The 11,960-nt window shown below is 48.6% G+C and overlaps 1 protein-coding gene across 1 annotated transcript in view; it reads left to right on the top strand.

The window, feature by feature from the left end:
• The first annotated feature begins 5,602 nt into the window (after positions 1 to 5,602).
• Positions 5,603 to 11,960, top strand: part of LOC130367197 (NXPE family member 3-like) — a 44,356-nt gene continuing 37,998 nt past the window's right edge. Inside the window, 1 exon segment of the mRNA XM_056569601.1 lies at positions 5,603 to 5,947. Within this exon segment, the coding sequence (XP_056425576.1) occupies positions 5,603 to 5,947 (345 nt within the window).

The raw sequence follows: 11,960 nt of genomic DNA, 5'->3' as shown, positions 1-11,960 counted from the left end.
TCAAAATATGTGAGAGAAAAACTGGAGAGATATTACCTGTAACCAATCACAGCTCAGCTTTTACTTTAAAGGGGTACTCCGGTACTTAGACATCTTATCCCCTATCCAAAGGGTGATCTTGCACACCGCACCCCGCTAAAATCAGTCCCCAGAGCGTGTTCGCTCCGGGTCTGATTACGGCCAATAACGGGGCCGGAGCGTTCGTGATCCGCAGTAATCAGACCCTGAGTGAACACGCTCTGGGGACTGATTTTAATGGGGTACGGCATGCAAGATCACGGGGGTCCCCTGCGGCGGGACCCCCGCGATCAGGCATCTCATCCCCTATCCTTTGGATAGGGGATAAGATGTCTAAGCACCGGAGTACCCCTTTAAGTCATGTGGGCAAAATCTCTTAGTTTTTCTCTAACACATTTTGATAAATCAGGGTCAAAGTGTTCTCACCAAAATAAAATTTTGGAGATTGTATTATTTTTTTTAAACAATGCATGTGCCGCCTAAACTGGTGCAGTTAAATTTGAGTTAATTAGACGATGGCCCTGATTTACTGTTGTAAACCCGACCTGATTTGTCAGGTTGAGCTCCAGAATTTGTCTGTGCAACAATTTGTGCCAAAACTTGTAAAAACCCGAACAACTCTCCATTTTACACAGAAAAACCGAAGAAGGGGCGTGGTCATTGGGCAAAGGAGTCGTGGCCTCCGGAAAAGGGACATGTCCCCAACATTTTCAAAAAATTTAAACATATTTACTAAGGTTTCCACAGAAAATGTGGTGGATTGGAGCTCTGGAAAACCCCACAGATCAGAGCAGGTGTAAAAACAGCAAAATGTAGGGGAAAGTTGAAAATGTAGGGAAACCTTAGTAAATACTGTGAAAAATATCTGGTGGGAAAAAAAAACCACAAATAAAACTACACAGTACTCTTAGTGCCAATGTGTTTTCTGAACTCACAAAACTAAGAAATACATGTATACACTTTAATCTGAGGCAGCAATTATTATGTCATGTGTTTTCTCAGCTAACAAAAATAACTATTTTGGGGGGATTTTCCCCACCTAGAAAACAGTAGCACCTGAATTTGCACTTGAACACCTGTGCACATATATGACACAAAATCCTTGTTTGTACTACATCTTTCCCCTGAGTGGGCCACAAAAAAACTGGCACACTTTACACAAAATTGTCTTCCTCCTGACCAAGCAAATTGTCACAACAGTGCAGCTGCTATAGCACACACTAACTGTCCCTTAGAGATCTTCTTCTGTTCCAGACCTGAAAAGGCAAATGCAGCCTGTTATAGAGTTTTCTTTTGTACAAGGATTTCAGGAATGGTTCTGTGACTACTGTCTGACTGTCCCTTAGAGATCTTCTTTTAGCCTGAATTGATAAGGCAAAGGCAGCACACGCCACCACAATGCTGCTAGTGTTCTGTTAGTCTAACAATGGAAAGCCTTACTGCTTCCCTGGCCTTTGGCTACAAACACTGTCCCTCACAGAGATCTTCTTCTATAAGTTCCTCCCCTTGACTGCTTCCTAATTGGCTGGGAGCTGTTTGCAAGCCATTATTGGCTAACTTGAGGTCATGTGATCTAACTAATTGCAAAGTATTTTGGGCTACCCAGACATCATATCTATGACCCTACTTTCTGCTTCTATGCAGTGCTACAGGATAAAAAATGTGTTAAACCCTTTGAATTGAATTTGCATTGTGTAATGCTTCAATTTCCTTTGGGGTGGTGCTGCAGGCAAAAAGGTGCATAACACAAGGTTTCCCCACAGTGGGCAGTTGTCCGTGAGAGATCCAGCGGGGACAGACTTAGGGATCTGCTTATTGTCAAGAGATCCTTACAATAAATAAATGATCAACACATGTTGATGGGAACAGAGTAGGAGTGTTGGGGGGTAGTTTTAAAGGGGTACCCCTGTGCTCCAGCCTTCTGAACATTTTCTTCAGAACTCTCAGAGTCGGAGGACGTGATTGTGATGTCACTGCCACATCCCCTCCATTCATGTCTATGGGAGGGGGCGTGTCGGTTGACACGCCCCCTCCAACAGACATGAATGGAGGGGACGTGGCGTGACATTATGAGGGGGCATGCCCGTGACTTCACGACCACTACCACAGGAGAGAACAGGGGGGGGGGGGGCAGCAGCGGGATCAAACATCTTATCCTCTATTCTTTGGATAGGGGATAAGATGTCTAGCACTGGAGTACCCCTTTAAGCCACTGCCAGACATCTCTGCATGTGACTTATTTCTCAGAGGACAAAAGGGTGTGGAAGTTAAAATCAAACAGGGGATCTCTCAGGAGAGAGTTAGGGGGTTATAAAGTTGTCTTAACCCACCAAAGTCAATGGGTTTGGCCAACTTTTGACTAAAATTTACAGGCAACTTTAGTTCTCCAGTATGTTCACGAGTTCAAAAGAATGAACTGAGTTGGCTATTTTGCAACATTCTTCCATGTTGCTCAAGTTGGCGCCATATTCAGTGTATATTTAGACTTCTTTAGCCCCTTCTTTAATGTATTGAGGAGATTTCTAATGAGGTCAGTCAAATATTCTTTTCAATCTGTATTACTGTTTACTCAAGACATGGGCCATAGTATAACTGTGTACATGAACCCTAAAAATAAATGTGGCCCAATAAATGAGGGGAAAAACATAAAATTTGTACCATAAAAACCAAGCCTCCATACAGTTATACTTACAACAAAGAAATACATACAGTATATACATATATACATGAATAAATACATACATTTTATGGCCTCAGAATGTCATAAAAATGTTTTCTACCTTTTTTGAAAATCTACCATTAAAGGGGTTCTCCGGTGCTTACACATCTTATCCCCCATCCAAAGGATAGGGGATAAGAAGCCTGATCGCGGAAGTCCTGCAGCTGGGGGCGCCCGTGATCATGCACGCGGCACCCCGTTTGTAATCAGTCCCCAGAGCGTGATCGCTGCGGGTCTGATTACGGGCGACTATCACGCCCCCTCCCGTAGGCTTGCATTGAGGGGCGGAGTGTGATGTCACACGGGGGCGGAGGTGTGACGTCACATGCCGCCGGTCCTGTAGTCGCCCGTACTCAGACCCGGAGCAAACACGCTCTGGGGACTGATTACAAACGGGGTGCAGCGTGCATGATCATGGGCGTCCCCAGCTGCGGGACTCCCGCGATCAGGCATCTTATCCCCTATCCTTTGGATAGGGGATAAGATGTGTAAGCACCGGAGAACCCCTTTAATTTGTTGTCTAATTATTTCTGCCATGGCGATAAAACACAAAAATCAACACACACACACACAAAAAAAAAACATTGGCAGAATGGCAGATGTTTATTAATTTTTTTAATTTTATAAATTTTTTTTTACATTTACAACATTTTTAAATATAAATAATCAAATTTGAAAATGAAAAAAAAAAAAATTCTACCCCCAGAGGTGAAGAAGTCACATGTATTATTTTGGCCCTGGCCTTTCCCCTCCACCCCACGACTATTCATGCACTTCAGTTTTTACATTCTTGCTTGGCTTTACTCAGCCTCAACTTCTACGTTACCCCCACTAGAAAGTATGCCATGCTGGTCCTGGCATTTATCAGGGCCCTTATGGCCATTCCACTTAGCACTCTCGCTGACGTGTCTGTGCGCCAGCTTTCTCATATCTTCCTTGTTCTCACCCTCTTCTTTTGTCTCCCCCTCTATTCTAGGTCTCTCTGTTCAAAAGATCTTGCACTTCTCGAAGTGGACCATGGGACAACCTCCGGGCACCTGGGTAAGCTGATCATTCTCACCTACTACCAAAATGGCAGTGGACATTAAGGTAGCATCCTTAAACGTGCAGGGTTTCAACACACCAGAAAAAAGGGCCCAACTGTTATCATAAACAAAAGACACACATTATTGCCTTAGATGAGACCCATTTCAAAATAGGTCACATCCCATCCTTAACCTCTAGGTACTTCCCCCTCTGGTCTCATAGTGCAAACCACGAAGCCAGGATGAAGGGAGTCTCCATAGCCTTCCACAAGTCTTTGCCAGTTCAGATCACATCAACCAAGTCCGACCCTTACACTAGATATCTCTCCATAAACTGTACAATAGCTAATATACTCTTTACCATAGCCTCCATCTATGCCCCTAACCATGCACAAGTTTCCTTCCTCCATACTACCCTAGACCTTCTACATACCTTTGTGACAGGGACTATTATCCTATGTGGGGATCTAAATATACCACTTTTCCCCTCCAATGATACCTCCTCGGGCCACTCAATAGTTTCCCACTCTAAACTGAGAGCATTGCGTAAAACGCTACATGAAATGCAGCTTAGTGATGTATGGTGAGCACTGCACCCCCAAGATAGGGTTATAACTTATTCTCACATCCTAGAAAGTCCTACAGTAGAATTCAACGGGGGTGCCAGCTTTGAGAGGCGCAGGTCACAGGACAATCAAGGTAGGTAAAAGCAAGGGTAGTTTATTCTCCCAGCATGCAACGCGTTTCACTGCATCTGCAACTTCATCAGGCTGATGAAGCTGCAGATGCAGTGAAACGCGTTGCATGCTGGGAGAATAAACTACCCTTGCTTTAACCTACCTTGATTGTCCTGTGACCTGCGCCTCTCAAAGCCGGCACCCCCGTTAAAGTCTCTCTCTGCATTACCTCCTGTTCTGCCGGCTTGGCTGCGGACACTTTATGCGCTCACCATTGTTGTGTATGGGGGTACACAACAACACCAGGTGAGCCTCCTTGTCAGTATATACCTCTCCACCTCACAGGTCTCCCATTTACCACACCATGGAGTGCTGTATCTTTTGTCTTTTCTAGCTACAGTAGAATTGACTATGTCTTTTTCCCGCACCATCTACTCCAATACGCCACTACAGCCTCCATAGGGGTTATGATGCTGTCTGATCACGCCCCAGTGTTTTGTTCCTTCCTGCTCCCCTCCTTGACCAAGCCGCATGCTTCGTGGAAACTTAACAAATCGTTACTGTTGGATTCTCTCTGTCTCCATGACATTAAGGAAGCTGTGCTCCATTTTACGCAGGACCGCGCTGCTGACTTGATGGCTCCAACTGTAAAATGGGACACCTTGAAATGTGTTCTAAGGGGGGTACTAATGAAGCATGGGGCTAGGTTGAAGAGGGAAGCCTCCGCTAAATTTAAGTCTCTAACCCACACCTTACAAATACTTGAAACGCACACAAGCACACACAACAGGAACAGGTATATAGGGAGCTGATAAAGGTCAAACATGAATTGTTAAACCTCATGGCGACAAAACATCGCTACTATAAGCAACTCACGGGTAGAGTCTTTTACGAGTGGAGTAATAAGTCAGGTCGACTACTTGCTTCCGCCCTTAGACACAAAAAATCGTCTACTTTTATTCCTGCAATTAAAACAGACTCGAGCGCCACCTCCTGCCTTACCCCTGAGATTATTGCTGCATTCCATAAACACTACTCAGACCTCTATAAACTACCCAAGCCGGTCACTTCATCCGATGCAACACCGCCTTCCTTATTTCTCCAACACTACATAGCGTCGACTGCACTCCCCCCCCCCCCTTACAACAGAGGCTATTCAGGCCATGGAGTCTCCTTTTACCCCGGAGGAGCTTGAGTCGGCAGTTTCATCTCTGCCAGCTGGTGAAAATCCAGGCCCCGATGGGTACACGGCCAAATTCTACAAGGTACTACGTGTGGAACTGTCGACTCCCCTCCTCTCAGCGTTCAATGGAGTTTCCCAAATGACACCTCTCCCTCCCTCTTTTCTGAAAGCTTTTATAACAGTAATTCCTAAATACGGGAAGGACCCCCTTCTCTGCCCTAGCTATAGGCCAATCTCTTTAATCAACGTAGATGCCAAGCTGTTTGCCAAGCTCCTGGCCAATAGACTTGCGGACCACCTGGGTTCTCTCATCCATCCTGATCAGGTGGGCTCCGTCCTTGGCCGAGAGGCGAGAGACAACACTCTGAGAACCTTCTCTACGATCCATCATGCCCAACATACAGGTATCCCGCTAATGCTCTTGTCTTTCGATGCGGCGAAGGCCTTTGATAGGGTGGACTGGGACTTCCTACATGCCTCTCTGGTTCAAATTGGACTGGTTGACGTGATGTGAAATCACATCATGGCCGTCTATCACAACCCCCAAGCTCAACTCTGCAATAATGGTCAATTCTCTTTTTTCTTCATTTCTAATCTCACTAGGCAGGGATGCCCCCTTTCTCCGCTTCTTTATGTCCTGTGCATGGAACATTTGCTGATAGACATAAGGCAACATCCCGATACACATGGGATCTCTCTGCGACCCTGCCATTACAAATGTTCAGCATATGCGGATGACCTTTTACTATTTTTATCTTCTCCTCTGATATCCCTGCCCTCCTTACTGACTGTTATCCACAGATTCTCTGAGGTATCTAATTATAAACTTGACCTTAAGGTTCTAAGGTTGCTACTGGTATTCACCAGAGCCCACCGCAAAGCGGGATGGTCTTGCTGCGGCAGTAGCAACCAGGTCGTATCCACCGGCAACGGCTCAACCTCGCTGACTGCTGAGAAGGCGTGGGACAGAAGGACTAGACAGAGGCAAGGTCAGACGTAGCAGAAGGTCAGGGCAGGCAGCAAGGTTCATAGCCAATGAGGATAGCAGGAGATCTGGAACACAGGCTTTGGACAACACTAAACACTTTCTCTAGCACAAGGCAACAAGATCCGGCAAGGAAGGGAATGGGAAGTGAGGTTATATGGACAGGGAGCAGGTGGAAGCTAATTTAGACTGATTGGGCCAGGCACCAATCACTGGTGCACTGGCCCTTTAAATCTTAGAGAGCTGGCGCGCGCGCGCCCTAGAGAGCAGAGCCGCGCGCACCAGAACATGACAGCCGGGAACCGGGACGGGTAAGTGGCTTGGGATGCGATTCGCGAGCAGGCGCGTCCCGCTATGCGAATCGCATCCCTACCGCGAATGTCAGTGCAGCGCTCCCGGTCAACGGGTCTGACCGGGGTGCAGCAGAGAGGAGAACGCCGCGAGCGCTCCAAGGAGGAGCAGGGACCCAGAGCGCTCGGCGTAACAGTACCCCCCCCTTAGGTCTCCCCTTCTTTTTGTCTCCTTGTCCCTTCAAATGAAAGGAGAACATAGGGGGCGCCTCTTGAGTTTCCTTCTGGAACAAAAAGTCCTGGGTAGCTACATCAGCGGCAGGTAGTTCAGAAGGAATGAAAATGGGGAGGGGGGGCAGAGGGTGAAGCATGTCACAGGGAAGAGTGTCACCAGGACAGGGGCTATGAGGAGGCACGGCACAGTCCTGATAGGCCTTGGGGAGACCAGGCACAGGAGGAGACACTGGGGCCCGACAGACGGGACTGGGAGCAGCCGTGAGGCATTTCTTGAGGCAAGCAGGACCCCAATTCTTGATCTCCCCGGTGGTCCAGTCAATGGTGGGAGAATGATGCTGGAGCCATGGAAGACCGAGGAGGACTTCAGAGGTGCAGTTGGGCAGGACGAAAAATTCAATTTTCTCGTGATGCAGTCCAATGCTCATAGGCAAGGGCTCTGTGCGGTAACGCACAGTGCAGTCCAACTTCACTCCGTTGACAGAAGAAATGTAGAGCGGCTTGACGAGACAGGTCACCGGGATGCAGAACTTATTCACCAAAGAGGCCAGAATAAAATTTCCAGAAGAACCAGAGTCCAAGAAGGCCGCAGCTGAGAAGGAGGAGTTGACAGAAGGAGAAATCCGCACGGGCACAGTGAGACGTGGAGAAGCAGACTTCGTACCAAGAGACGCCACACCCACGTGAGCTGGGTGCGTGCGTGCGTTTCCCAGACGTGGAGGACGAATAGGGCAATCCACAAAGAAATGTTCGGTACTAGCGCAGTACAGACATAAATTTTTATCCCTACGGCGAGTCCTCTCTTCATGGGTCAGGCGAGACCAATCCACTTGCATAGCCTCCTCGGCGGGAGGCACAGGGGTAGATTGCAAAGGATACTGTGAGAGAGGTACCCAGAGATCAAGGTCTTTTTCCTGGCGGAGCTCCTAGTGTCTTTCAGAAAAACGCATGTCAATGCGGGTGGCCAAATGGATAAGTTCTTGCAGGTTGGCAGGAATCTCTCGTGCGGTCAGCACATCCTTGATGTTACTGGATAGGCCTTTTTTAACGGTCGCGCAGAGGGCCTCATTATTCAAAGATAATTCGGAGGCGAGAGTACGAAATTGGATGGCGTACTCGCCTACTGAAGAATTACCCTGGACCAGGTTCAGCAGGGCAGTCTCGGCAGAAGACACTACGTTCCTCGAAGACACTACCTACTTCAGCGAAGAAGGACTGGACTGTGGCAGGATCATTGCGGTCCCAGAGCGGTGTGGCCCAAGACAAGGCCTTTCCAGACAGAAGACTCACTACAAACGCCACCTTAGACCCTTCTGTAGGAAATTGGTCCGACAACATCTCCATATGTAGGGAACATTGAGTCCGGAAGCTACGGCACAGTCTAGAGTCCCCATCAAATTTGTCCGGCAGGGACAAGCGGAGGCTAGGAGCGGCCACTCGCTGCGGAGGAGGTGCAGGAGCTGGCGGAGGAGATGGTTGCTGCTGTAGCAGTGGCAGAAGTTGCTGTAACATGGTGGTCAACTGCGACAGCTGCTGTCCTTGTTGGGCAATTTGCTGCGATTGCTGGGCGATCACCGTGGGTAGGTCAGCGAGACTGGGCAGCGGCACCTCGGCGGGATCCATGGCCGGATCTACTGTTAGGATTCGGCTAGCTGGATGTGGATCCTCTGTTTCAGCGAGGGATTGGCGTGGACCGTGTCGGTGGACCGGTTCTAGGGTTGCTACTGGTATTCACCAGAGCCCGCCGCAAAGCGGGATGGTCTTGCTGCGGCGGTAGCAACCAGGTTGTATCCACCAGCAATGGCTCAACCTCGCTAACTGCTGAGAAGGCGTGGGACAGAAGGACTAGACAGAGGCAAGGTCAGACGTAGCAGAAGGTCGGGGCAGGCGGCAAGGTTCGTAGTCAATGAGGATAGCAGGAGATCTGGAACACAGGCTTTGGACAATACTAACGCTTTCTCTGGCACAAGGCAACAAGATCCGGCAAGGAAGGGAAGGGGAAGTGAGGTTATTTGGACAGGGAGCAGGTGGAAGCTAATTTAGACTGATTGGGCCAGGCACCAATCACTGGTGCACTGGCCCTTTAAATTTTAGAGAGCTGGCGCGCGCGCGCCCTAGAGAGCGGAGCCGCGCGCACCAGAACATGACAGCCGGGTACCGGGACGGGTAAGTGGCTTGGGATGCGATTCGCGAGCGGGCGCATCCCGCTATGCGAATCGCATCCCCATCGCGAATGTCAGTGCAGCGCTCCCGGTCAGCGGGTCTGACCGGGGTGCTGCAGAGAGGAGAACGCCGCGAGCGCTCCGGGGAGGAGCAGGGACCCGGAGCACTCGGCGTAACAGCATCACTGATTGCAGGCTACGGAACTTACTTGAAACGCCTACCCATTACTTCCGCATCTGGTCCCCTAATCCTGTTGCTTAATAACCCGACCTTCCCACCGGCACAAAATTCCACTAACTTTTTATCCCTTTGTAGGGATGACGTGGCCCCCCTATATGACCTGTTAACTCCGGCGGGTCTTAAACCCTTATTAGATTTTTTCCGGAATGCTCCCCCTCACCTATACATCAGTTGCACTATTACCAACTTCAACACTTCTATAACACCCAGAAGATGCCCTTGATGCTGCAGCGGACTCTCACTGTATTCGAAGCCCTCTGCTTTTCCACAACTCCGATCTGTAAGCCTATTAGTACCACTTATGCCCTCTTACTAGACTTACTCACTGATGCCCCAATGGCATTCTGTGCGGCTTGGGAAAGAGAGCTAGGGAGTGTCATCTCGGATAGGGAATGGAAAATTGTGTTTTCCCGGTGCCCCCGATCCTCCACATCTTGCAAAGCACGCAAGACCATTTACAAGATTATCACTAGGTGGTATTGTGTACCCTCGCTTCTAACGAAGATTTATACAAATCTATCAGATGCCTACTGGCGCTGTGGGACTCCTGGTGGCACCATGACCCATATATGGCTTGATTGTCCGATCCTGGCCCCCTTCTGGACGCAAGCTCTTGATATAATATCTAAGCTGACATCACATTTGGTCCCTAAAAATCCTAAACTGATCCTCCTCTCTATGCCTCCGGACTCCTTCCCTAGATCCTCCACAAAATTACTGTTACATTTCCTATTAGCGGCCAGAGCAGTAATCCCACGGTTGTGGAAATCCACTTCTCCCCCCTCCGTTTCGTCCTGGCTCCGTGAAGTTTCCCATATTCACCGGATGGAAAAGCTCCTAGCCGACTCTAAAAATCAGTTAGATAGGTTTTATGACATTTGGAGACCTGGCCGGAGTTTATGTCTTCCGGGGACTTTGCAACACTGCACCTCTCTGCCTAATGATGTACTCTGACCTCATTCTTGCTATACTACCAACCATATTTACGCTAGAGTGCCCGAGAGGTTCCCCACTGTGTCCGCTTTGAGAGGTAAGTGCTCAACCTCTTACCAGAGCATCTTTGCTTTTTTCTCCCTTCCTTTTTCTGTTCCTCTTTCCTCCTGTCTTTCTCTTTCTGCTTTCCCCCCTTCCTTTGCTTCCACTTACAAGCAGGTACTTTCTTTAATGTTGTGTTACTATATACCAGTCGCCAATGCCCACGCAGGCCCTTAAGGGCCCTAATAGCACCATCATTTGCTCCTAAATCTGCCCTCTTACGAACTTCATACACGAACTTCCCTTGCTTTGTGGATCTTTCCGACTGTCCTACACGTGAGGAGGCTTCTAACTACTGTTGTTGTGTTTGCTGTTCATTGTTGGATCCAGTAATCGTCCGCCTATATCATATACATCTGCTGCGTGTATCCGGCTTTAGCACATCTGTGTATATGGAGACTATGTAACACCTTATCTTTTTGCATTTTACTTGCCTATGTTTTATAACTGAATAAAGACATGCTTTTAAAGGGGTATTCCGCCCCTAGACATCTTATCCCCTATCCAAAGGATAGGGGATAAGATGTCAGATCGCCGCGGTCCCGCGGCTGGGGAGCCCCGGGATCCCCGCTGTGGCACCGCGCTATCATTACAGCACAGAGCGAGTTCGCTCTGCACGTAATGATGGGCGGTATAGGGGCCGGAGCATCGTTACGTCACGGCTCCGCCCCTCGTGATGTCACGGCCCACCCCTTTCAATACAAGTCTATGGGAGGGGGCGTGGCGGTCGTCACGCCCCCTCCCATAGACTTGCATTAAGGGGATGGGCTGTGATGTCACGAGGGGCAGAGCCATGACGTCACGCTTCTCCGTCTCCCGTATCGCCCGTCATTACGCACAGAGCGAACTCGCTCTGTGCTGTAATGATAGCGCGGGGATCCCGGGGCTCCCCAGCAGCGGGACCGCGGCGATCTGACATCTTGTCCCCTATCCTTTGGATAGGGGATAAAATGTCTAGGGGCGGAATACCCCTTTAAGAAAAAAACAAGCTGTTTCTATAAAGTTAAACAGATTTATAAAGTATTTCTATATAAAAATCTTAAGCCTTCCAGTACTTATCAGCTGCTGTATACTACACAGGAAGTTGTGTCATTCTTTTCAGTCTGACCACAGTGCTCTCTGCTGACACCTTTGTCCATGTCAGGAACTGTCCAGAGCAGGAGAGGTTTGCTATGAAGATTTTCTCCTACTCTGGACAGTTCCTGACATGGACAGAGGTGTCAGCAGAGAGCACTGTGGCCAGACTGAAAAGAATGACACAACTTCCTGTGTAGTATACAGCAGCTGATAAGTACAGGAAGGATTAAGATTTTTTAATAGAAGCAATTTATAAATAAGTTACACAATCAAGTCAGCCTACCAATAGGGTGTTACCTACCTGTAACGTCATG

Source organism: Hyla sarda, chromosome 4 (genome assembly GCF_029499605.1).
Source record: "Hyla sarda isolate aHylSar1 chromosome 4, aHylSar1.hap1, whole genome shotgun sequence".
In the NCBI taxonomy this organism is placed as follows: domain Eukaryota; kingdom Metazoa; phylum Chordata; class Amphibia; order Anura; family Hylidae; genus Hyla; species Hyla sarda.
The sequence above is the reverse complement of the archived record's forward strand: the minus strand, read 5'-3'. Positions and strand labels throughout refer to the sequence as shown.